The sequence below is a fragment of the Hermetia illucens genome, chromosome 5 (genome assembly GCF_905115235.1).
Source record: "Hermetia illucens chromosome 5, iHerIll2.2.curated.20191125, whole genome shotgun sequence".
NCBI classification, from domain to species: Eukaryota; Metazoa; Arthropoda; class Insecta; order Diptera; family Stratiomyidae; genus Hermetia; species Hermetia illucens.
The window spans coordinates 76,915,739-76,943,694 of NC_051853.1; the positions used below are offsets into that span (position 1 = coordinate 76,915,739).

At 41.4% G+C, this 27,956-nt stretch overlaps 1 protein-coding gene across 2 annotated transcripts in view; it reads left to right on the forward strand.

Moving 5' to 3' along the window:
- Window positions 1–11,483: 11,483 nt before the first annotated feature.
- Window positions 11,484–27,956, forward strand: part of LOC119658011 (casein kinase I-like) — a 64,631-nt gene continuing 48,158 nt past the window's right edge. The window contains exons 1-3 of one of the 2 annotated variants that reach the window (XM_038065236.1): window positions 11,484–11,707; window positions 11,768–13,040; window positions 27,138–27,912. In XM_038065236.1, coding sequence (XP_037921164.1) covers window positions 12,959–13,040; window positions 27,138–27,912 — 857 coding nt within the window. In that variant the 5' untranslated portion in view covers window positions 11,484–11,707; window positions 11,768–12,958. The remainder of the gene's footprint in view (window positions 11,708–11,767; window positions 13,041–27,137; window positions 27,913–27,956) is intronic. The other variant, XM_038065237.1, reaches the window with a different exon arrangement.

Sequence of the window (27,956 nt, forward strand, 5' to 3'; positions counted from 1 at the left end):
ATCATCGGTGTCATACCAAAGCCTCCGTTCTTGTAAATAGCTGTTGACAATAGCAGTAAGATACGTGGGAATACCAATTTTCGCCAGAGATTCCCGTACTAGGTTCCAATTGGCCGAACTGAATGCATTTCTCGCATCCAGGGTCACTACTATGCAACATTTGCTAGTACTGCCCTTTCCGTAGATTGCATCTTCGGCCAAGCCAGTAACCATTTTGATACTGCCGATCTGAGAGACCTCCCTGGCTCTCAACAACCGGGAGTAATCTATTATAGATTAATCGCTCCAGCATTTTGCCCGCAGTGCCCAAAAGACAAATAGCTCTGTAGGAGGTTGGACAGTAACACCAACTTCTGCCGTGAGTGAAGGGCGCGTGATCTGCGTAGATGATCGGCCTCTGAACCGCCCCATCACGATTTTATAAGCGCTCCCCCACGGATTTCCGTCCGCTTCCGAACAGATCTCCTTACAGCTTTCCCACTTGCTACGTTGGATGGCGAGCTTGAGGGTTTTTCGGGCTTGCTTATAGGCGCGCGGGTCCCCATATATGCAAAACGGAAGTGTAAAATTTTTTTTCACGGAATATAGTCATGTTGGGTATAAAATGAAAGGTCTCGATTATTAATTTTCGGAGCCGGTCTTAATTTGAGATTTGTTAAAAAAGCGGGGAGTGGGAGGGGTGGAAAGTGATGATTTCTTCAACGGACCCATTTTCAGAAACTACCCAACCGAAAAGTCCGAAAAAATCGTGAAGCTGCCTCTGTATGGTGCCCAGGCGTCAAAATACTCTCCATATCGATATCTGCTCAAATTAAGTTAATAATAGTATATTTCCATATTTTTGGGGGAAATTGAGTAAACCCCCCCCCCCCTTCAGCTTATCTCAGAGTTGGTAGTACTATAGAATATAATATTAAGCATATTATCTCCAAGTTTGATCAAAATCATGTTAGAGCTAACAAAGTTACAGTAGCTGAAAGTTGACTTTACCGTGTAAATGTACCCCAACTAAATATCAATATCACACTAAAGTGAGTAGTCTGACATGCTAAATGCATATACATAACGAGTTACGTACAAATAGGATAGTTCTGCACTCAAATATACTCACAGAAGAAGCAAACAAAACCTTTCATACCTGAAGCGCCGAGCTTCCGCTTTCCCAACTTGTTATTTATTTTCTGATTTCTGCTCTGTGACCATTTTGAAACCCAATTAGTTATTCAAATTTAAATACATTTTAACTTATTGGTAAACGGTCGAATCCTTGTGATAAACGTTGACGATCACTTCTGGGCGACTTCATAGATGGGAAGTCTGTGGAAATGTTTCTTTTCATAAAACGGGCGGTGAAGTAGCTAAGGCTGACCGCTATGCTGATAATAATTGGTTGGTGAATATTTGGTTCTTCTTGCACTGAGAATATGAAAGTGGCTACACCTACGACGCAGATGAATCAGCCCACTTCCTTGAAGTAGATTAGCACCACCAATGTCCCTTTGTAAACATGTGTACGCAGAGACTACCGTTGCCTTTTATATGCGATACCGATGGGTCTGATAAGCATATTTTTATGATCGGAAGTGCAAAATAATTTCACTATATTAGAGGTAGAGAGTCCCTGCACCATATTATAATTCAATTGCTTATAGTGGTGAACCCAAACTGCTTCCAAATAAACAGAACATTGGTTAATTTTAGCATAGCTTTTTGCTTCCAAATAGCTACTCAATCAAGGAATAATAAAATGTTTCAAAACCTATTACCGTTCATATCTTGTGTGAAATCATCTTTTAGCGTTAGGAAGCGAAAATTGGTGTAGGATTTTGCAAAAACGACTTCCATTCTAAAAGCTGCAAAACTTACTAAATGTTTTTGGTGGTTAATTGCTCCTACTTTAATACAAAACTGCATCGAAAGGCACGGTTCATCTATCTGAATAATGGAAGCCTTCAAGAACTTGATGCCTTTGCCGATGAAGAAGTCATTGATTTGCCAATTTCGGAAGATGAATTGTGTGCAATACTTTTGAGTGTTATGGAGAGATTACACATAAGGAAATTGTAGCAGAAATGATAGGATACAACACCGAAATAACTAAACCCGACAACGAAGACGAAAAGTCTCCAGAAATTGAAAGAGTAAAAATAACTCCTGCATAGGTGAAGCATTATCTGCATTTTCTCAACTCTGGAATTATTTTCATAATAATGAAAATGTTTATCTTTAATTGATTGAGGAAGCCATTTTAAAAAGATTCATTATCATCAACGGCGCAACAACCGGTATCCGGTCTAGGCCTGCCTTAATAAGGAACTCTTGACACCACGGTTTTGCGCCAATGTCCACCAATTCGATATCCCTAAAAGTTGTCTAGCGTCGTGACCTACGCCGTCGCTCCATCTCAGGCAGGGTCTGCGTTGTCGTCTTTTTCTACCATAGATATTGCGATTATAGACTTTTCGGTTTGGATCATTCTCATCCATACGGATTAAGTGGCCCGCCCACCGCAACCTGTTGAGCCGGATTTTCTCCACAACCAGACGATCGTGGTATCGCTCATAGATTTTGTGGTTATGTAGGCTACGGAATCGTCCATCCCCATGTAGGGGACCTAAAATTCTTCGGAGATGATGTGCAGCCCAAGATCTCGCGCTGCCTGCTCGATTTGGATGAAGATAGACTGTACATCGCGGGTTGTTCTTCCCATGATGTCAATATCGTTAGCGTAGACTAGCAGTTAGGTGGACTCAAAGAGGATGGCGCCTCTCGCATTTACATTGGCATCGCGAATCATTTTCTCCAGGGCCAGGTTAAAGAGGACGCATAATAGGGCATCCCCTCGTCGTAGACCGTTGTTGATGTTGAATGGTATCGAGAGTGATCCTGCTGCTTTTATCTGGCCTCGCATATTGGTCAGGGTCAGCCTAGTCAGTCTTGTCAATTTCGTTGGGATACCGAATACTCTCATGGCCAAGAGAGATTAGTTAAACTGTATTTTACACAATCAAAGATCATTGAATTCCCAATAAATGAAAATTATTTTTTTACGATTGCCCTACTTTTATGAATACTTTTTCTGTTCATGTTTTAAAATAACGACTGAATTTCATCGTTTGTTTTCCTTATCTTATAAAATAAATCCATTAATTCTTAAACGATTTTTTTAAAATGCACATTTTGTTCAATAAACCCAACTATTTTGCATATAAAATATATAAAGAACGGTTAATTGCACAATATTGCATTTATCCAAGTTCCGGCTAAATGCACAGTCTGGTTAAATCCAGAAGGTTTTAGAGCCAAAATTCATTGCCTTCAAGCGGGCTCTACTGTAATAACAATCGTTAGTGCAATAATTCAATTTTCGATCTTTTAAAGTTAAGGAAATTCATTCTTCATTTCATGCTAGAATGCTCTGATAATTTATTACTAAAGCTATATCTCAGATGCATTGTACTGATAACTTTAGCCTCCGAAATTTGTGAAATGTTTGCAGGTAGGTAGATAGGAATCAGTGGCCGTTCCGAGATGCTCAATAAGCGCTGTGGTGCGTCGTTTTGATGCCACAAACTCCTAAGACCATGACTGCTGTAGTAAGGGCAATGGGCAGAGTCCAGCCAGCTCAAGTCTTCAGAGCCAACCCGTAGTATTCACAAAGAATACCAACTCTATCACCCTGCAGCTAGAAATCTCTCTGAACTCGCTAAAGAATGGTTTATCTAGTGCCCGCATAGCTCTAGCTAGAGTTTCATAACCGTAAAGGAAGTGCCTGGGGGTTTCTTCATTTTCTCCACAAATTTTTTTAATGCAAATTATAAGGTATGCTGAATGTAATCTTGTATGTGTCTGCACGCGGCTGACACCCGCGATCGGGTCTTGTGGTGAGCTTTCACAATCTGAGGTCCACAGCTGCTAAAAAGTACGAGTAGATTCCATCCCACAGACTTTGTTCATCGCGTAAATGTCAAGAGCAGGGCCCCGCCTGGCCAGTTGGACAGGCTGCTCATTACTTTCTATGTTCCTATTACCGAGAACCCAGAGAAAGGTGACCTTGAGTGTGCCGCCCAGACTGGTCAGCGTGTTCCCATACAGTCCCATTAGCTTGGAGGATGTCACTGCTGAGGCTTTATTGGTTGCTTGGCTTTCATAGCTATGTTATGCTTGGAGCTTGGATCACGCCCCAGCCATAGACAGGCTCCCAGTATCGCCAGTACTTTCGCTTGAAATAGACTAGCGAATCCTACGGAGCATATAAGCATACGACATATTGTGTGTTTCAGAGGAAACTCATGCATCGACTCTACAGACTACCTTTGATCGGTCGGTGAAGAATACTGTGTCATACCACTGCTCATATCTCTGGTTAAGTGGCCACCTCCCACATCAAACTGGATCATCCTAGTTATTAGTTTAGTTCTATCCATTTCGTAAGATACTCCTTCCTTGATGAGGTATAGCGCGTCAACCATACCTACACGTTGTGGAACAGAACTGTAAGGTGGGAATCACAGAAAATTGCAAAACTACCTTCAGTCCTCGTTTTATATCGACAAACATAAAGCTTTTTTCATTTAGATATCATGGGCGCTTATGTAAAGCCCCGTGGAACCTATAATACAGTTTCTCTCCAGGGAGCGGAGAACAATATGACGATTAAAATACCGACACTCGTCTTGAGGGCGACAATTGAAAAGGTTTTTTTTCTGCTCCCTGCTAGGGCAAAATATGACATAGTGCATCGATGTAAAATCTCAAGGGAATTTGAAGTCCAAAGAGGGTTCCGCATTCGGCTAACGATACTTTTTACTTCAGTGGCGTCTTTCATACCACCTTAACTACGCAAATAACACCGACTTGTTCTCTCACAGAGCCAAGGACCTTTGCCAAATTGCTCTAGATTTGAAGAAAGAGTAGTGGGGAGTAGAATTCAACCTAAGATAAAAATATCTGCATAAGCTAAAAGGTGCAAACGGCCTTAGCCAACACAGAACGAAAGTTGTCCTCTTCTTGAAAACTCATGACATTGATTTGTCTCCAACATAGCAATTCTATAGTAACTCCAAATATTTCGAAGAGAGTCGAGTTCCAAGAAGTCTATTCATCATCAAGTTTAAAGCTTTCACAAGATAAAAGTCGAGCACGAAGGGAATGGTAACTGCATAGGTCTCCTCAAGCAAGAAGCAGACTCAATGAAACCACAAAACAGTCAGTCAGGAGTCTGATATTCAACGATTCCTGGGCGGGCTGTTTGATTCTGAATTTAGAGACTATTCATTGTGGAAAGTTGCTAAGAAAATTAATAGGCCAACAAACAGAGACCTCCCGCTAAGAACTACCCAAGGAAATTGGGCTAAAAATAATGAGGACAAAGCCAAAACATTCGTAGCCCATTTGTATTTTAACCAATCCATCCGCAAATGCCATTTGAGCTTCCAAATTGTCCAGTAAGCACCATGCCAAAACACCTGAAAACTTCCCTGAAAGATCTAGATCGGTGGAAGGTCTCATACATTGGTAAGGGTCACTCTAGTCTACTATACTAATTTTGTCGGAATGTTGGATTTACCATGTAAAGCAATGTTATTATAGGCGGCCTTAAAGCTAATGAAAGAATAGTGCAATTGATGGTGAAAATCTGATCTACTAATTTGCCTCTTTAGTATGGGCGTATAAAGCTACCCAGCCTGAAAAGATAGCGGGAAATATCTTATAGATAGTACTCAACAACGTGATACCTTCATAATTACTGCACAAGTTATACCTCGTTGCCAAACGTATTGAGTCTTTGCGCCGAACCTTAAGTACGGGGTTAAAATTATGCAGCCGCTCCCCCTATTATCCCCCGAGAAAACTCCGGGATCCGCAGGGAATCCCCGATTGCCATCCCCATCTTGGTGTCGTGCGTCGCTTCCATGGGTTCATCATTTTCGGTAGGTAAAACCTCCAGTTCGCCGGTATTCCGACTGTTGAACAATTCACTAAGATACCCAACCTATCGCTCCAATATGCTCATTTCTTAATCTTTGGTTCGCCACGGTGAGCATCAAGGTGTATATGTTTCCATCCTTCTCCCTTGCTGGTAAAACTTCCCCACCTAGTTCAGTTGTTCCCTAAATTTCTCAAGTTTAAGACTTATTGGTTTCCCTGGCTTTCTTTTTCTGTCTGTGTAGTTCGTGGTATGCCCTCGACCGTGCCCGCCTTCTTCGAGATTGCTGGTTTGGCCGCTATGCAGCATTTTTTCGTTCCATTGTTACTTTAAAATCATCATTAAACGTTGTCCATGTTTCATCTCCGGAGCATTTGATAACTGCGATTATTGAGGCATTCATTTTTCCTTTGTAGGTATTCCGAGAGATTTTCTATGGATTGTTTCCGTATTCCTGATTGTCAGAGGGGATTTGAAGTGCTGTGTTATTCGAGATGTTGATCCCAGTCTATATTGTCACCTCCTTGTATGTTCTCAAAGACATCTCAGTGGTCAATTTAATTGAAAGTAGTTTGGAGATACCGCGATTGTTTGTAGATATTTTCGCACAAATCAGTACGACCGTTTTGTGTGATACTACTTATTGGATGACTAGTACATTGCAGGCTAGAGTCCCAACGTTTTGCCTAAATATGGGTTTACTCCTTATTTGGCTAGTAAAATCTCTCAGTATGATTTCTAGTATGTTATGTCTGAGATAGGCTTCGAAAGGTCGTTTCACTGTCTCGCAGGAGGCATATTTCGATCTTGCTGATGAGCTCTGATGTATCGAAATCTATATCTATCTTATATATCCAAAGCCGATAAAAACAGCTTCCATTTTTTGCCTGGCTAGGAAGTCTACTCTAAGCACATGGTTTATTATAACTATTATATGTGATCTAGTTGCTCTTCCCGAGAAAATCGGCATTTCTTGCAAAATGCGATAGCCTTGTATTAGGATATATTGTCGAATTACTCCTGAGCAGCTCCTGCCTCATACAGGGAGCAACCGTTTCAACAGAAAATGTGGAAGTCGTTTATCCTATTTCTTGACCGGACCCCTTGTTGTGTTTCCAGTGCAGGCGCCTCGGACTGCCTATATTAGTCTTTGACTGCCCTATAGTAGAGCATAAAAGTGGCCACCTCTACCAATCGAATCGATCTAAACTTTAACCTATTTATATCTACACCATGTCATTGAAGAATTCTGGTCTGAGACACTATCGAGCGAAGAGCTTATGCGCCAGGTAACCATGGATGTGTTGATTATAAAGCGTGAACCGTGATGGTAAGTCATTTATTTCCAATCAGCAAATACAAAAATGCCCCAATATATCCTTGCATCAACATTGAGCGCGTGAATGGGGAAATACAGAAATTAGATGAGAGACCGCTGGAATAGACCGGCAAGATAGAATCACTCTTTCCGATTCGAGAGAGCCATTGACGTTAAGAGTCAAGAATCATCATATTGAAGCGGACTCCCTCTGACATTGTGAACCAGAGTTATGAAAAGCTTACCACTAATTTAGAAGAACTCTATTAACACCCCCGAATAGAAGGTCCTTGCAACATCCATTGAGAAAAAATGATTCGAACACACCAATAGTTTGGAGTCCATATGGGATAACCTTATTATGATTTGTGAGCAGAAATCCGAGAGAATTGAAAAGGAGTCGACATCACAACTTACGTTACTAAGTTCGAGATTGCCTCTCAAGGGCCAAAACCTTCTGGAGAAAAGATTTCATGGTTCATGATCACCACTAACGTCCTCGTGATCTTCTCATTCCTATTTGGCACCACATACGAAAACTAGCAATATTCAAAATGGGTGCCATATAAACTAAGTGAAAAAATTTGAATGATGGAGTCATCACATGCTCACCTCTGCTTGCACGGTGTACAAAACTACATAAGTTATTTCTAAGCCTGGAACATTTATATTTGACATTATAATAATAATTGAAAATTCATAAATGTGTTTTATCCTTCCCTATGCTGACTATGTACTGACTCTTGGTGTTCCCTATCAGACATCTGGCATCCCAGATGTTTCCCACCATAAAACAAAACCTAAGAGCATATCGTTACGCAAAGCAATAAAATTACAATTCATTCGCTTGTTGTCCTGCTTTCTTCATACGCATCTTAAAATGCATCTTGCGCGTGCTCCCTCCTAGCATTCCTTTTCACACAGCTGTAATTGGCTAACACCCTTTGAGTAAGAGATAAGAAACAATATTCAGTACATATATTAGCGGCATACACTAAGAGGAATTATCTCCATTCGGCATGCTGGTCCTAAGGAGGAATCACTGTCAGCGGCAGTGAGCTGCCCAGAACTGAGCAATTTAATTAGCTCGGGTCAACGCCATCAGCCAATGGAGAACTGCGCTATGAAATTGCTTCACCCATTAACGCAACCTAAATGAATTGGTGTTCTACAACTGGTATTCTTTGTGATCAACGTAACAACGAACGTCTCAAATCTAAAATTTGCCGCAATGTCGTCCGTCCTGTCGCTTCTTATGGTTCTAAGTGTTGGCCGACTATAAAAGACAATGAACGGCGTCTGACGGTAATGGAGACGAAGATGTTGTGTTGGATTAGTGGCGTGACACGTTTTGATCACATCCGAAATGGGGATATTCGTGATCGATATGGAGTTGCACCGATCGTGGAAAAATTGTGAAAGAGGCGTCTTCGATAGTATGGTCACGTAGTTTGCGCTAACAAGGATTCCCTTGCCAAGCTTGGTCTTAACATCAAAGTCAATGGTCAAGGACCAAAAGGCTGGCCGAAACAACGGTGGCTTGATACGCTGGATGGGGATTTAAAAGCCTCGAGTTTGCATCTAGATCAGGCATTGATAGAGCCAAATGACGGAATTTGCTTTGATAAGCAGACGTAAATGCTGTTGTTTTCTGCATTTTTGGTTAAAGATGCGGTTTTATAACATCTCCATAATCAGGAAATTATGAGCAAACAATAGGATAGTCTGAATTGTCGATTGTCAAAGATGATCAAAATTCCTAAATAGGGCTGCACAGAAATTGAAGTCTTCGCTCCTAATATGCATTCTTGGGCTCGAAGGCTGGGCACCAGATAACACTTTTTGTAATTACAAAAACAAAATACCATAGCAAAGGAACCGTTATTATTTGCACATGCATAGATTAACAGGCAAAAAAATATTCGACATCGCCAAGTCGTTAGAATTTTGGAAAACAAAAACACAAAGTACCGTTAGCAGCTAGAATTACACATTTTGAAGGCAAAAGGCATTGGGTTTTTTTAAATGCATAAATCCTAGTTTGGTTTTGATTTTGAGCGAAATGGGTCACAAAGGACAACAGTTGTCCGTAGAGGTGAAAAATTTAATTATCAGTCATTATAAACGCGGTCTGTCTGAGACCAAAATATCGGAAATAGTAAATAAACCCAGAACAACTGTGAATTTTAAAATTAAAAAGTTTAAAGAAGGAAATTCAGTTGACAACAAACCCAGATCAACCGACCAAAAAAAATTTACTGAGACTGCAGAGCGTTGGCTGGTTAGGGAAATTAAAAAGGGATCAAAGACGAATAGCGCGAAATTGGCAAAAGTCACCAACGAACATTTAGACATAGAGGTCACACCCCAAAACTATCAGAAATTACCTATTCTCAAATAGCTATGAAGCCAGGTCAGCTCGAAAAAAACCATATGTATCCAAATAGAACCGCAAGGAAAGGTTTCAATTTGCTCGGGAATACGTAAACAGGCCCGCAGGGTTTTGGTTTGATTTTATTTTTGCAGACGAAAGCAAATACAACCTCTTTCGATGCGATGGAAGAGTGATTGTGTATAGAAAGCCAAACACTGAGTTGGAAGAGCGAAATATGGTTTCCACTGTGAAGCATGGCGGAGGTGGTTTGACGGTGTATGGGGTCTCCCCATGTGTATAGTCCATAGTCCCTATGGACCACCGATACTATATTAACATTTAAAAAAAATGTGTGCGCCAGTGCAATGACCCTCGAAATCGAACGAAGCAATAAATTTTATCAAGATAACGACCCAAGTCCGGATGGCTCAAGTGGTTAGAGCGCTGGGCTATCGTAGCGGAAGGTTGCGGTTCAAATCTCATTGATAGCAGAGGGATTTGTAATCGTAATTGGCTGTCGGATACCAGTCGACTGAGCTGTGAATGAGTACCTGAGTCAAATCAGGGTAATAATCTCGGGCGAGCGTAATGCTGACCACATTGCCTCCCACAGTGTACTGTGGTGTACCGTTACGGTCTTGAATGAAGTGCTCTAACACACTTCAAGGCCTTGATCCAATATGGATTGTTGCGCCAACGATTATTATTATTAACGACCCAAAGCACACAGTTCACAACATAAAGCTTTGGCTTCTTTACAATTGCCCAAATGTCATTAAAACACCAGCCCAAGCCCCGGTCTCAACCTAATTGAGCATGGATGGAGTATTTTGGAAAAATGGCTAAAACATCGCCACTTCACTAATGTTAACCAGATCGAGGAGATCCTGAAGAAAGAGTGGCTGAAAATCGACGCAGAAACGACGAAAAATGTCGTTCAATCGATGCCACGACGATTGCGAGAAGTTATTCGTCGTAAGGGAAGAGCAACAAGGTATTAACTTTTTTTTTATTGAATTAGATTATTGTACTTTTGTATTATATCGAATACTTTTTTTGCTTTGAAATGGCCTACGAAGATAAAATGGCTCCTTTCTGTTAATTTACTTTTCTAATTCAAAAAAGAGTTTTAATAAAAACCGAAGTATTTTATGTTTCAAAGCATGAAACATTATTTCTTTATTGAATTTAATTTTTAATATTTTGTAGGATATTTGCAACGGTGGTCATATGTCGAATACTTTTTTGGGCCAGTGTATACGAATTTCATGGGAGGACACGATAAAAATGCCGTAGTCGGTGAATGCATACTTTTGACTAACTCACTTTCCTACTCCATCATCCCCCTGCCTACTCCAGATGGTGGTCAACGGGTTTATGTTTGGTTGGCTACCTAGGATTGGTACAGGTATAATTTACATTACCAAAAAATGCCTACTTAGACCTTGCAAATATTACTGGCTGCCATAAACCATTAAAATTCCAGGTGAAGATCGAACCCAAATTAGACCTTGTTTAAATTAATTATTTGACTACGGTTAAGATAGATCAATTTGATTAGATTTGATTAGAAATAATTGAATCGTTGAAACAGTGCTGAGAAACCCAAAGGAGCAGGTTCAAGTAAACGCGGTTAATAGACGGTAACGGAAACTCAGTGGGGAAAAATTACGGCTAAAATTAGCGACCGTACGGGAATACTGTTTGAAAATAAACCGCGCCAATCTTTTTAGTACAACGTCCCTATGGCCTCACCAAATCATCAACATTTGTTTTCTGTATTGTCATTCTCGTTCAATCTACACCTACTTGCACCATATGGCTCGTATCCATTCGTCCAGTTTTACATCACTCTTCACAGCATCTTGCTCGCGTTCGGCTTGGATGTGTGCGTGCTAGGCAAAGCGAGTGAACGAAGAACGACAGCGAGAAGCGAAGTGAAGAAGATCGACAACGTCGACGGCGACGAAACAACGAAACCAAACGAAAAGGTGACGGGACGTCGAGAAGTGAGAACGAGCAACTCTGGCGAAAAGTTAAAATGGCTGCTTGTCAATCCGCTTTTCAGATTTGGTGACGGTGAATTGTGTGTATTTTCATTTATTTTTTTCGTTTTTTCTGTGAACTTATCCTCCTTTAATTGAAGGACACGCATTCGGTCGCGAAACGGCACGGAAAACACGCCATACCTTGAGAAAATCGTACGTTGCGTGAACGGGCGAAGAGCGAAACGTCGTGTGGTGAAACTTGCAGAAACGTCGACAGCGCGACAGGCGAATAAAAGTGTGCGAACGGCAAAATCTAGGGAGCGGACTTTGGTGAAGCAAGAAAACTCCGCTGCTTGTGTGTGATCAATTTGGTGAACCCTCCCGAGTCCTCGCGCTTCCCTGTGAGTTTTCGTTCCCACGAGCGAGTCGTTCACGCGAGCCCTGAAAACCTGCTCAAGAAAGAAAAGTTCTTGAAGCGATCCTGGAAAATCCATGTGCCAGCGGCTGTAGCTCCGGAAAGCTCCCGTCGAGCGTGTGTCGCAAGCGAGAAAAGAGGTCGCGCACTCGATTGCGGCTCCCCGTATTTAGCCACTCAGTCCGATTCAAGCCTGTCGGCCGCCCGCGTGCCCCGTCCTAGCCCAGTGCGGAGCCCCCAGCTGCGGGCCCTGTCGTTCTGCGAAGGACTTTCTAGCTCCCCCGCGGGACCAAGGTGCGCTGGCCACTTTCTCGAGTGCGTACGGAAAACGTCAAAGCGTACGGGAAGTTGGGCGAGCAGTGGCCGTCCGTCGTTTCGAAATTGTGTGAAAATCGATTGAAAATTCGTGGCGTGAACAAAGTGTGTCTCGAGCAGCGAACAATAGACGTGCGTTCTCAAAAATTTTCCCTTCAATTTTCGTGTCACTTTCCGTCTAACCTCAAGTCTGCACGTTATTCGTTTTTGTCTTTTTCCTTTCATTTTCTTTTTTAAATTTCGATCTTCCAACTTTTGTTTCTTTTTTAAAAAAGTTTCGTGCATCGTTTCGGTCCTTCCACGAGAGTCTTCAGTCGATTGGTTTTCCATTTTCTGCGACGAATATTATTCCGCGTGAGTGTGATTCGGGAGCGAGGGTGCGTGCAGAAGGGGAAGGAAGTCCTGGAATTCAGAAATACTTGGAGGAAACGCGTTGTTAGTTCGGAGTACGGTGTCCGGACGGAGATCGTGCGACCATCGAGCGCCCAATCGAGAAGCAAACCAGACCAAGGCAGCGGCGTAGGAGAGTTGCGACCACGGAGGCGACAGTCACCGCGCGGCAAGCAAACACGGAAACAACAACTAAACCCGTAACTTCACAGTTTCCTGCCGCCGTAAAATGGACAAGCTGCGACTAATGAAGGACCCAAAGAATTCGGAAATTCTCATCGGCGGTAAATACCGCATTATCCGAAAAATTGGTAAGTGGATGGCAGGTGTCGCATGGGGTAAAGTTTTTAAGGTCTTTGGAGTTGAGATGTCTCTGGTTGAAGTGATTTCGCGGCCCCGTTTAGCCAGCGGTTGGCAAATAGCTGGTGAACGGCATTGGCGGCCTGCCGTGCACGGCTTGGGCAATGTGGGCAAATTTTCGCGAAATGTCTTGAAACGTCTCGATAGAATATAAGCGAAGAGAGACGGCCGTCTAACGAGGGCTAGTGAGGCTGATGATTCACGTTGAACGGAACGTGGTTCTTATCGTGTCCGATTCCGGTGGTTGGTGATTTGCCACCTCCGGTCGCGGATTCATTGCTGCAGTTTAGGCCCGTTAATGTCGTGTTTGGTGGATGGCGAGAAGCGATAACAACAGTTAAAATACATAAACAGTCGCTTGGGACTTTGAGGACTTCACAATCTTATGGATAAATTTGAAAATACAGTAGAATTCCAATAAATCGCATCGTCCAGGGCTTCTGACGGTTAGCACGGATTATCGGGAATAAAAATAGAGAAAATTGACTTTGGTGGTCGTCTTTGTACGAATTACCGGAGTACAAAATATTGGGATTCCACTCCAATGAATGATCCTTCTGTTATCGCAGTATATCCTCTTTTGTGATTCCTCATAACCCTCGGGAAATCCATCCATCTATTCCGTGACTAATTAGATCGTCACACCCATTATTTATTAGCATTTCGTCATAGCATGTAAGCGGATGTCTTATTTTGAAAATATGAAGGAAGGAGTGAACGAGTTTTGAAATTTTCTGAATAATTAGTAAACAACTTGATGCCAGCCAGTAAGATTTTCTATAAAGCAGGCAGACAGATAAAAATCCCAATACCAACCTGAATGTAATTGGGATTTTCTCAAAGATGGACGTTTTGAGGCGAATTTTACAATGTTCAGGTGATTCAGAGTATTTTCATGACTGCAGATATTAGGGGGATAGCCAACATGATCAATCGCATCGGCAGACCCAGGGGCAAAGTGGCGGAAGTAGATCGGTTCACTTATGCCCAGTTCCCTTGAATTATCCCCGTGACACGCGTTTGCATGCATTATGGATTTTCAGGCTCTACTCAGTGGTTTTGGTTTAAAAATACACTGAAAACATTCGTTGCTTTTCGTCAAAAGCGACTAAAAGGAATAGTAATTTGTGGGCTGGCAACCTTCAAATTTAAAATGCATCGGAAAGGAGGACTGACTGCGACTTTTGGCTATCCAAAACTGTTTACGATTGGAATCTAAAATGTACACAGACTTGATTACGTTAGAGAGGTGAATGCAGGCTTTCTCATATTTCAGCGATAATTCGATATAAGTTGGACATTGTGGGTGTAAGCCAATTGGATGGTGGAAAAGCGTTATCACCTAGTAAAGCGGATGAAAACGTCCTCCAAATTCAATCTCCCAATCGTTTTCCTATCGACTAACTGCGATGAACTCCATCTAAGATGCATGGTTCTACTGCGATTAGTTGCTGCCGATCCCCAATATCGCATGTAATCCGCTTCCAGCTAAGTATTTTGGATTGCGACCATCCACGTCTACTCAATACTAGCAGATCCATACCCAAGGCTTTGTTGGATCCTTAGATGAAGATGGATTCGTCGTGTGAGCTCGGGTTTTCTCCAAAGTAGCGGCGTTCCCACTTGAATTTGGTTACATTAGGGTTACCCAGGCCTGAAGAGACCCTCCAATCAGTTCAAAAGTATTCCAGGTGGTCGTTTGATATCACCATGCTCTTGCTTTAGATATGCCATCCATCCCCTCTACATGGCTTATGCGTTTAACCTTTTGAATCTTAATATGGATGGCAGTTTCTAATTCGTTATATAAGAGATACAGGTTACCCTCTATATTTAATTCGCCATTTGCTCACAATGCTTAAGTTTCTGCTGAAAATTCCACGTTCGAAGGAATTGGTTGTCTGCTCTTCGTTTCGGTTCATTGTCCATGTCAGGATCATTCGAATCAAACTTTATACTCTTACCTTTATTTTCTTATGCATACTTTCATATCTTAATGTTTGCACTATCAGATAAATCTTCTTTTATTTATTTGCGACTATTGTTCGTCCTTCGATCCTTTTCTTTTCGTTGTTGTCCTTTATGATGACGACACAAAATGATTTGCTCGAATCTGGTATGGCTTAACGTTGTATTTTCTATCACAATTCTCATTCTATTCTCATTTATTTTTAGGTTAATTTCTTTCGCTATTTCGTCAAGTGCACCAGGACCTTTGACGTTCACTTTTGACAGTGGATGGGCCACTGTTACACAAATTGAAAAGTCCCGAGTCTGACAATCAATAAATTTTTTACTATAAAAACGGTTTTATTGTTTGGTAGTCTAGAGGTAGAGGTTAGACCCCCACGACCATATCAGAATTCAATGATGCCGACCAATAAATAATTGTAGAGAACGTTTGAAAAGAAATTACTTAATGGGAAGACGTAGAATTCATACTTAAAAACGCATTTTCTAATAAAAAATTTAAAAACTATTGTCATCCGTGAACTATTTGCTGACATGCATTGATTTAATAAGTCAATAAGTGCTAATTTTCAGGTAGTGAATTCCGTAAATCAGTATCTCACAGCTTCAATTGAATAAAATTTATCCAGCCACTTTTTGGCTTAACGGCTTTACCCTCGTCGTTTTCTATAATTTGCAATGAACCAAAACTTACACGATCGACTGTTATTTGAATATTGGGAAATAAAATGTCTTTAGAGTAGTTTTTAGCGATTGTATGCCCAGCGCCCACCGCCATCTCATGGTCGTCATTTTTCGTGTCCCGGTTCTACGATATTTTAATGTTATTCTATTGTCTTCTTGGCCGGGCAAATAGTATTTGTTGATAAGGTAGTGTTGTCCCTTCCCCGCGTCACTATAATTCAAATGTCACTTTATGATGACATTTGGAGCTTGCCAATCATTTTTTGGAGGCCGTCGGTCTTCCCGATGACCGATACCTGGGAACTGCTGTCCTCCAAGTTGAGCATCTGCGCTTATGTACTCAGCACATAGGTTTCTTCGTGTACTTCGACGAATGGTGGTTTCAATTAGCGCACCGACACATCGGTCTCGTATCCCTTGTTGTTAAGGCGGTACATGTCCTCTGTTGCTAGTTGCTTAAAAGGTGTTTTCACGTGATCGACCAAATATGGGTGGACGACTGTGTAAAAATCTTTGACCGGTTGTGATGGACGCGGTTGTAGTTCGCTCTTTGATGACCTTCAGGTGTTCGAAAGTGTCGTGGGTTCTGTGATGTTTCCTCTTCCATGAAAGTTTCGGTGGGTCCTTTCAGTCAATCCTTCCTTTTATGGTAACAGATGGTTGTTTTCAATGCCCGTGGCAACGTTCGACAGTCCCCTCTGACTCAGGGTGGTATGCAGTTCCTTAAAATCAGTACCCAATCATATGGACAAATGCATCAAACAGTTGTAAGTCGAAGTGTTAGCCGCAATTGTTCGTGTGCTGAACCGGATGAATCACCATCCATGCTTTCTAAACTGTCCTTGATTTAAACCACTCCCGGTCAGCACGTGGAACAATTAAGTGCGGTGGGGCAATATTTGAGAGCTCGACTCTATCATAGGCGAGGTCTATGTATACTTGGTAAAATCGTTCCTCAAGCGGGTGAATATGTTGTGTTGAATGTTCGGATAGCTGAGTGGTTATAGCACAAGGCTGTTGTACGGAAGGTCGCGGTTCAAATCTCACTAGTGACAGTTGAATTTGTATTGTGATTTGACGTCGGATACCAGTCGACTCAGCTTTGAATGAGTACCTGAGTCAAATCAGGGTAATCATCTCGGGCGAGCCCAATGCTGACCACATTGCCTCCTATAGGGTACTGTTATCCCACAGTGTACTGTTCTTGTCTTGAATGAAGTGCTCTAACACTTTAAGGCCCCGATCTAATATGGATTGTTGCGCCAACGATTATTATTATTATTTAGTATAATAATAGTAGACCACACTTGACAGTTTGTCAATCGCATGATGTGGGGCGGTATATGCACGAACAGGCGTAGACGAAGCTATCGCCAACTGTTAAGGTACTTGCAATGACTGATATTGTCATTACTGTTAACAAACTAATCACCGCGCAAACAAAGACTAGTTTCGAACTCGGCAGCCGATGCTTAACACTGTTTCGTAGACCAATCAACATGGTAGGCAGCATTCAGTTTGCTTTATCTTCAAGGTACATTAGGATCGATTTCATCGACCGGTGCCACGGTTCGATCGTTCCGTTGGACGCCGTATCATAGGGGGTGGTGCTTCTGCAGCCGGTTAGATTAGCTAGCAGCTTGAACAATGCGTACTCAAACTGTCTGTTCTGATCGACGGTGATACTGTTTGGTAGCGTAAAATTCAATTTAAGTAAAACGCTTCAATCATCGATCCCGCCGATTGATCCTTCAACGGGAAGATCTCAGGCAAAAAAAAAACTTTAGGCATGGTGTAATTATGCGGGGAGCTACTGGACTGTGAGCGGATGGCAACGTTTTGTTAGGCACCGAAAAGGGTTGTCGTTCTTCGTATGCTTTTCTTCTTTCGGGCGCATGCTCCTAGGATCAACTCGCCTGAGCGTTAAAAAAGATATATCGAATCAAATATGTAGGCCTCCAATGGTAATAATTTTAAGTTCCAACGACGTCGCACCGCTAACCAATAGCTGCTGCATCTCAAAATTGCATATGAAACACAAAAAATGAATTCTATTAACGTCTCGTCCATAAATCGGTGAAAGGATTTGGCCGCGTTTAGCAATCCGATTGTCATCACTACACATTCATATTAACCGACCGGGGTGATGACAGCTGTTTTTAAGAAATCACTCTCGAAAATCTGAATTTAGTGGAAAACCCTCAGTAGGCCGATATTTACCGGCTAACCCCGCGCATGAGGATGGTGACAATCAACACAGTTTTAGGAACTAGGTGAAGCGCGCTTGATCAAGGACTGCTTGATGGGCAACAATCGCTCATTTTAGGCTGAAACTCGAACTCTAAATTTGGTGCAGCTAACTCCTCGGGGGTAACCCGAGAAACTTTTTAATCGCTTGTTAGACCGGTCCTTACGATATGATGCTGCACGCAGAGGCGGGGTTGCAGGCCTGAGGTGAACGCAGGTTAACGCTGGGATTATATGAGCGCCCAGCGACCGTGGTAATTGTTATCGCTTCTCTGGCCAACCGTAAACCTTACGATGATCCGCAGGTTGACTGATTGATTACGCACTGATTACGAATGTCGGTTACAAAACCCAAATAAAGAATGCAGTTAACACCCATAATAGACCAGGATACGTTATTCACTTTCAACAAGTTTCCAACGTAGAATCCATTGGAACCCTTAATTTACCGATAACAATTGTTGTCCGAAAGTGTTATTTATCAACTTATGATGCGTTAAGTTTATACGCCAATGATTAGCAATCAGAAAATCCGTTGTTTTTTAATATGAAGGCAGTGTGGTTGCTGGACGCTGTCGATTGCCGTTTTGCTACTTCTCCAATTGTATAATCTACCTGCGCGATGGTCGGCCTTGTGAGCACTTCTTATGAATTATGGCTTGAAAACGTACGTACCCGGTTGGCGTTGGGCTTCCTTAATTTCGAACGAAAAGCGGATAATTTCCTCTGTAGTATCCAATCGAGAGGGCGTCGAAGGATGCTCAACAAATGCAACGTATGCTGGATTTCGTGTTTTGTAAACTTAATTCGCAACCTCGGCTTAATTTCGGGAATTTTGCAAATAACAGAGAATTTGTTGTCTTTTTGTAGGACGAATCCGCTTGAGCATTGTCCTTGTAATACTCTTGTCATTGCACAGGGTTGTGTAATTGCATATTGCACTACTAGGGGACGACGACTCTTGTTCCCCGTCAGTATAGCAGTCTCCAAAATCAAAGTGAATTACTGCCGTCGTTAGGACGCTAATCTTTTGCCGAAGATTTCATTTCAACGAGTGGGACCGAGCGTTTTTCATCGCCTAGTTATAGTTCAGTCAGTACTTTAGTTAACCTGTTCTCATTTGTTTCGGAGAAACGCATCACGAGCTGTCTTTTAAGCTCTTTGTACTTATCAAGGTTCGGCGCTTTTTCTACGATGTCGGCTACATGGCGCCGACCATTCAAGGGAAGGGACGACAATCTTAAGGGGCTCAACAAGTGTGTTTGCCTAAAAAGGGTAGTTGTTGGGATTTTTTTAACTAATGGTTCGAGGTGTCCGGATAGCTCAGTGGTTAGAGCACAAAGTTATCGTACGGAAGGTCGCGGTTCAAATCTAACTGGAGGCAGTGGGATTTGTATCGTGATTTGATGTCGGATACTAGTCGGCTCAGCTGTGAATGAGTACCTGAGTCAAATGGTTACTACCACGCAGTATTTGCTCGTACTACCCTTTCCGTGGATTGCATTTGCGGCCAAGCCAGTAACCAATTTGATGGCATCGATGGTTGATCTGGATTTACGGAACCCATACTGCCGATCTGAAAGGCCGCCTTGGCTCTCAACTACCGGGAGTAATCTATTATAGATTACCCGCTCTAGCATTTTCCCCACCGTGTCCAAAAGACATATGGGTCGGTATGAGGATGAGGATGCTCTCTCTCTCCCCCACGGATTTACGTCCGCTTCTGAGCAGAGCTCCTTAAAGCATTTCCTCTTGCTTCGCTGAATGGCGAGCTTGAAGGTTTTGCGGGCTGTCTTGTAGGCGCACTCTTTCTGCCCTTGATCGACTCTACCTACCGCCCTCTGAGCCGCTCTTCTGGCTCGGTGGCAGGCTGATCGAAGGCCGGTCAGTTCATCATTCCACCAGTAGTTTGGTCTTCTACGGGGGAATGCGCACCTCCTAGGCGTGGACGCGTCACATGCTTTGGCGATGCATTGAGCCAGCTGGACAGCTCTTTCCGTAGAGGCGCCTGCTATATCAGGTTGATCTAACCACATCTCTAAGAAGCTCTGCTCATCCAAAGATTTAGCAGATCAGCGTGAAATCTTTTTCGGTTTCGGGCATGATAGCTCTTTGCCCTGAGGTTCGATACATGGCAAAGAGCTATCATGCCCGAAACCGAAAAAGATTTCAGGCTGGTCTGCAAAATCGCACTATTACTAACAAAGTTATAATACTTCAAATTTGTTGCTTCTTTGAAAATTGAAAACTATGAATGTCAATATCACCCGAAAGTGGATACTCTCACATAATATATGGATATATTACGTGCTACGTACTAAGAAATACACAAAACCTTTCGTACCTGAAGCGTTTAGCTTCCGGTTTCCCGACTTGTTTTATCTTGTGTAGATTTCAATCTTCAGTGCCGACATCTGAAATTACATATTATACTTATTCACCTGATATTGTTTTGATATATGTTCTCAGAGCCTCAACTTTGACTTTTGCTCCCGTAAATGCGGTGCTATCGGCATTTCTTATTACTTCGGTTATAAAAGACTTATCTTGTTTCTATCCGGAACGACATGTAGGAATATAATCAATGATGCATATCAGCTGTTAATTTGGTTCTGGTTTAAACCAAGCTATCTGATCTTGCACTTAAATCATAAATTTTGTGTTTTTATCTACGATTTCTGCAAATTTTATATGACTCAAAGCGTAATCTCGGCTGACTCATATTCGTATTCTACGGAACAAAGAAATTTCCCATGACGTTAACCTTAATGCTTCTAAGAAGTTCCGTAATTTAATTTTTTTTGCAACCATTTTTTAAGTGGACTTAATAATCTGTACACTTTTACTCATATATTGTAAAGTTTTTTGGTTGATGTGGTGCTCAACATTGTTCAAAAATGTCTCATAGTTGCACGAACATTTACCACCTTCAACATTTTCACTATCCAGTTCAATTTTCATGTTAAGCGCCTTCGAGTAAGTGCTGAAAATTTCTTCATAAGAACCCTTTCCCTCAACTATTCAGCTTCAGTTCAATATATCCTTCCGGCACAGAAACCTAATTATATCTGATTATTAATATGAAAGTAATAAGAACCAAAAACTAGATTAAGACGAAATAATTTTCCTCGGATCGATATTGCTATCCGCATTCTAAGGGCGGATATAAGCCATGTCACCCCCAACACCCACACGTCAAAAAAATCAATTGCCCTGAAAGGCACGTTTTAGTGGCATAATAACATGGGTACATATAAAAGGAAAGGAATACATTTCGAACTGTCACTAAATGGATTCTATTGCCGCGTAAGGAATGTTATTGATTGAGTACAATATGAATTCGTCGCGCATAGTCTGCCAATGACACATATGCATATTATGTATCTATAATTAAAAAAAAAAAAAAAAATCTAGGTAAATATTGAGGAGAACTGTATTATTTTCGATAACCAGTTGGCTACGCAAAGTGAACTACACGCAAGCCTCTATTGGATTCGGTTCAATTTGAGGACTCTAATTTCCACCCTCCATTGCAGTGCAGTCTCGCCTTTTGAATATCTTATTTGCTGTAATTACAGGACACAATGTCACTCCCTGTTCTGAATCAGTTCAAACTGCATTCAGGTATGCATTGTGTACGGCTCAGCGTACCCTCCTAACTGCTCATAAACCGGAAGGTTGCGCAGGTATGTGAACTCAAAAGGACCTACCGATCTCTCCTGCCTATTCAGAACGAAACACGTCCAGATGTTCCAAGTAACCTGTAACTTGACCCGAGACGAACGGTTCTTTGAAAAAAAATTGTACACCTTATGGTTGCCATGGGCAGGCATTGATCTGACCTTCGTTCGATGTTCAAAAGAAAGAAATTCAAGCTGAGATTCCATAGTCTGGTGGGAATAACTGAATAAATTTTATACTTCAAGTCTTTTCATTTTTTCGCCTTCAACACTAAGCCAACTGTGAAACGCTTTATGTAAAGCAAACTCGATATTTATGAAATATTGACGACGATAGTAGATGAAAATTCAAATTTTGATGTTTATCAAAGAAATAATATGTCCATAAAGAAAAGAAAAATGCGCATAAATTATTCTTTAGGGTCAATATATCATAATATGGCCTTGGAAGAGAGATTTTCATCGCAACGAAAGAATGCAAAAATATGAATTCATATATCAAGCTATCTATCAAGGGCAATCGGATTAACATTTTGAATTTGCAGCCTAAATAAGTTGTTGCTCCCAAAGGAAATTAATTTTATTGGGGATGGCACCCAAAAGATATTCCTCAATTAAATTGGTGACTGCGCGCGGATATATAATAGAAGATAGTTGCAAGCATGATATAATGAATGAGGACGAGGAAATCATAGTTAATCTGCTTAGAGGACCCGATGATTATGCTTGGTTTAAATTGTGTTGTCTTCCTTCAAATTACATGAAGTTATTTCTTCTAATTTTGATGATTTAATTTATTTGGCAAGCCGGTGAAAACATTTTCAGAGACTGCTATGCGTGATAAGTAGCACGTTGCAAAACTACACATTATCGTGCTTCCATTTTCCTCTTCTACTTTTTTCTTGATTTCATTACTTTAAATCCACTCTAGGCTAGGTCTAGTTCGAGGCCTAAATTTAGTTCTCAGCTAGTGCAAACACTTTGTAAAACTGAATTTCACTTCATTTTTGGCCTTCCTTGACCGATGAGACGAAGACCATATGTGAAGTTTCGGACGGTGCTATACGCGACCAAGTCCTACTCTAAGGAATCTTGCATTCATTTTGAAATGTCACTCACGCATCTGAGTTTCCTGTTAACCAAGTTCGTTTCCGTCAATCTATTTACATCAGTGTAATAGTTTCACACTGGTTAAATCGGAACGGACGTAATAATTTCTATGTAGTTCTAAGCAAGAAAGGCAATGTTGACGAAGCGGTTGAGGTTGACTATCGGAAATCGCCAAAGAATTTGGTTTGGTAGAAAAAAATGTTTCTTCACAGAAAAGTTTATCAGATAAGCTGCCCTACATGTTCCAATGAAATTCCGATGTCTAATTCGGATCCTCCAAAATGTCCAAAAAAATCCATGAGGTTATTATAAGAATGGTAACAATTTCGATTATCAAACCCGAAAAAGTGTAGCAGCAGATAAAAAATAGTTAAAAAAAAAATTTAAAAAAAAAGAGAAACACAAGGATTCTTTGAAAATTTAACGACTTTTTGGACTACAAGTATTTTTCTTTCAATGTGCCCATCCTGCGCGAGAAGCCCTTATGGTTGTCGGACGACAGCTGGGCGAAAAGTGATGTTCAACATTTCAGAGGTGTTTAGCAAGCACCCCATAACTAATGGAGGAATAAATATTGCTTTCCCTTTCTCAAGATGTACTCCAATCCAATTGATTCGCTTCAACGTTACCGAAATGTTAAAATTGTTGTAAGACCACATCAATACGAGTGGAAGAACTATTGAGGTCTATCTTCATCCAATCAATGCACTTACTTAACTGTGTCGTAAGTTTTGCTGTTTCCCCAGATGATTGAAATTGTCAATGACCTCGAAGGAAGGTAAAAGTCGAATGCTTGTCGCGTCCTATAAGCCTCCGAGATAAACTGCCCTTTGGAAGATAGAAAGTACTGCTCGGTTATATTCCTTTACGGTGCACACGTGTTTGATAAGGTCCGGCATGATGGGCTTATCTACAAAGCCGAAGAAAAGCTGGCTGCCTGACAGGTGATTTATAATTAAACTAAACGTCACAAGATCAAAACGGGGCGGAGGGAGGCGGGAACTTCAAGGTAGTGGACTTAGTTCTTTCCTTTACTTGATGCGGGAATTCTCTGCACGATGTTCAGCTCATGTGATTATGTTGTTATTTCATCAATATTCACCCCTTCATTTTTCTCTTCAGCCTCAGAAATATCGAAAAGCCGCAGGTAAACTCATAAACACACAGTAAGGTATCGAGAGGAGCGTTATCGTGATGGTAATGTCTCATGTAAGCGTGTAACTCCCAAGTAATATTCTTTATTGGCCAAGCCCATAATGGTGCTACGCCTTTGTAATCGAAAGAGTTAGTGAGAAAAAGCCTCACATTTGGTCGCATTGTCCACTTTTTAACCCGTTTTTTTTAGGCAGATTGCATTGGGACAATTGGCCTTGATTTTCGCACCATAGGAATGTGTTCCATTTCGTTACATGTTAACTATTGGATCATTCTTGATATCAGCAGAGCAATCCTTGAATGTAGTTTACGCGATGTTATTTTTGAACAAACTTCAACAATTTCGGAAAAAAGGTCATACGTTTCATGGGAGAATGAGAACCGCTTTAAATGGTTAAATAGTATACTAGAAATGGTAAATGGCAATACAGCTTTGGGGCAAATACCAAGTTTACATAGGGAGCAAAAGTGGTCTTCATTTCGAGAGTGGATGAGAAGGATCCTTTCCACCTGACCTCCGTTGTACTGAAGGCAGTGGAGTGGCCACGTTTTAGACTACAACATTTCCACGGGATCGGAAAGCAGTTTATGACCACAACATTCAGGAAAGAATAGGAACGGCTGAGAGACTATTCAATGCATTTCGCCAGAAATGGGACAGTCCAGGTTAGCTATGGGAAATGTGAATCATTGTGTTGGTAGTATTTTTGTTTGGGATATGAGGGATCCTAAGTCCACAACCACTTAATGTTGGATCGGACCAACTTGCTCTCACGTTTTATGGTCCACGACCCCCCTCGTTCGGGGCATAGCAACCAAGGACCATGAAACGGAATAGCAAAGTGCTCCACTTGGTGCGGTCCAACATCAAGTGGATGTGGACTTAGGATCCCCCATATCCCAAACAAAAATCTAGCTTTGGCTTAGTTTAGGCTCAAACTATTGGCGATTTAAACTTGGATATAATTCGCTCCGCTGTCGTGTTTTTGTAATTATATAAAGGAGCGTTTTCCACCTGTTGCCACTTTCGGTCACGCTGTTCCCAAGGCAGAGGTGAGGCCGTGTCTGGTGGGTTGCCTCTGCCCTAGGCAAAACCGTTAGTCGTCCTTTTTTGTTGGTAGCATTCTTTCAACTTCACCAACAAGAGCCTTAATATCACAGCTGGCTACCATGCGAGGAAGCTTTGTGAACATGCATATTTTTGTTGAGAAGAATGAAACCTCCATACAGTGTTCGCTACTTTTGCAAATTACAAAATAACTCCTGGGAGAATATCTGATACCCAGATGTAAGGCTAAAACAGAAGTGGGAAACATCCTAAAATTTCTGTATGTTGTATGACCAATTGCTACATTATAGTTCTCACTATGCCCATCAAAGGGACTCAATAGTTCTTCAGTAACCAGTGCAATCTGTGTTGATATTATTATGGTTAAATAATATGCTAACAGCGTCAACAGTATTTGATCGAAATCTAGGAACTTTGTAGATTGATTGTTTTCACTTGTTCTGTTTTTTAAAATGTTTCAATTTTGTAAATTCTTGGTTTTTCTCTTAAGCTCGTTCCAGGTTGGGCCCGTCTCATCAGATATGTTTCACTCACCTCATCATGGATGTTTTGTTTCCTATCTGCTTTCGGTCAATTGTTTTCGATACCCAAGACATTTAAATTTATATGGTTATCATAACGTCCTGTGTTAGGCATATTACGTCAATTGCTCACACGTGCTATCGCTGTCGATTCATCTCGCCCACGGCTTTCCGAGCAGCTTCCTCCACCGGTCTGCGTCACCAAGCTCTGGGCCCAATCACTCGCCGCCTTCCTGGCGTAGTGGGTTCCATTGCCAGGCATAACCCACAGCGAATCTGCCATCCTTCCTTAATGTGCCACTTCCGCTCCCAGGGTATCTAGCCCGTTTGCCGGCCAAGTTCTTCATTTGTTATTGTCTCAGACCACAGTACACCGATCATACGATTTATAATAGAAAGCTTGGATTTTCCATATACTATTCCAATATTGTAGCACAAACAGAACATTGTCGCGTAACAATTTATGACAAAACGGGGAAAAAATTTTCATTTGGAGATAATTGAAACATCCCCGATGAGATGGGCCGAACCAGGAGCGAGCTTAGACGAAAAGCTAAAAAACCGCAAAATATGGAGACATTTTAAAAATAACCGTTTTAGAAAGTCCCTAATTTTCAAGAGAGATTGAACTGAACAATCAGTCATATAACAGACAGAGATTTTAGGATGTCTGGTATCAGGTATTCTCCCAGGTGTTGTTTTCTAATTTGCAGAAATGTTACACATTGTATGAAGGTTTCATTGCTGAGTTGATGTGTCAGGATAGCTCAGTGGTTAGAGCACTAGGCTACTTACTCTTAGGTCCCAAACAAAAAATTTAATTCTAGCCTGACTCAGGCTTCAAATACTGGCAGTTTTAAGTTGGATATAATTCGCACCCTTTTCGTGTTTGCTATTATATAAAAAAGACCGATTCCCATCTGTTATCACTTCTGGTCATGCTCCCAAGCTTCTCACGTGGTAGTTTTCTCTCGTCAGCTGTGATCCTAAGGCTCTTGTTGGTGTATTTGAAACAATATTGCCAGCGAAATGGTTCACATTTTTTATAGGTACTAAGACTGCACATTCCTGGCGAATTTGCGGAGTATAGCCCCTCAGCCTTTCCTCTTCTTTCCAGAATTTTATGACCATGAACCGATTCTGATCGCAGTTCTGTACGAAGGGTGAAAGCGAAGTGAAAAGGATTTTTCTCTCCCACTCTCGAAATGAAGATCACTTTTGCCCGAGTTTGGTGTTTGTCTGAAGGATACACTGCCACTTACCACCTTGATGACCTTCAATATGACGAAAATGTTAAAAATTGTGGCAAAATCGTTGATAGAATATGCATCAGAATAACGCCCCTGATCTGTAGGTCACTCCAATCAATCTATGATGGAAAGCATGCGAGTTTTAACCCGAACATAGGATTGCCGTAGCCTTCTTCATAGCATTAGCAAAATCCTCGTCTATGGAAATGAAAAATCCTAAGCTCTCTCAGTTCCTTCTCTAGTTCGAGAATGTACGTTTATGTGTAATGAACGAAATTAATATTAATTTAGGTCTGACTACTTATGTCGATTGACATTTTTGAAAAAATCAGAACTAATATATTTTTTCTTTTATTTTCAGGAAGCGGTTCATTCGGTGACATCTACCTTGGCATGAGCGTACAATGTGGCGAGGAAGTTGCAATCAAAGTAGAAAACGCTTCGGCCCGTCATCCACAATTACTATACGAATACAAACTCTATAGATTATTGAGCGGAGGCGTCGGTATTCCGAGGATCCGTTACTATGGCCACGAAAGAAACTATAACACTTTAGTAATGGATCTGCTCGGACCATCGCTCGAGGATCTCTTCACGTTCTGTAGTCGCCATTTCACTATTAAAACTGTTCTAATGTTAGTCGATCAAATGATAGGACGCTTGGAATTCTTACATTTGAAATGTTTCATCCATCGCGATATAAAACCCGATAATTTTCTCATGGGCATTGGACGTCACTGCAATAAGCTGTTTCTAATCGATTTCGGATTGGCTAAGAAATATCGCGATCCACGAACGCGCATACACATTCCTTATCGCGAGGATAAGAATTTAACCGGCACCGCACGTTATGCATCGATTAATGCACATTTAGGCATTGAACAGTCACGACGTGATGACATGGAATCACTAGGATATGTTATGATGTATTTTAATCGTGGCGCATTGCCATGGCAAGGAATGAAGGCTAATAATAAGAAACAGAAATATGAGAAAATCTCGGAGAAGAAGATGTCGACACCGATTGAAGTACTGTGTAAAGGATTCCCGGCAGAATTTTCCATGTATTTGAATTACTGTCGGAGTCTTAGATTTGATGAACAACCAGATTATATGTATTTAAGGCAGCTTTTTAGGTAAGTGGACCAAGTCTCTTATTCTGTGTAAGAAATGCTAGTTT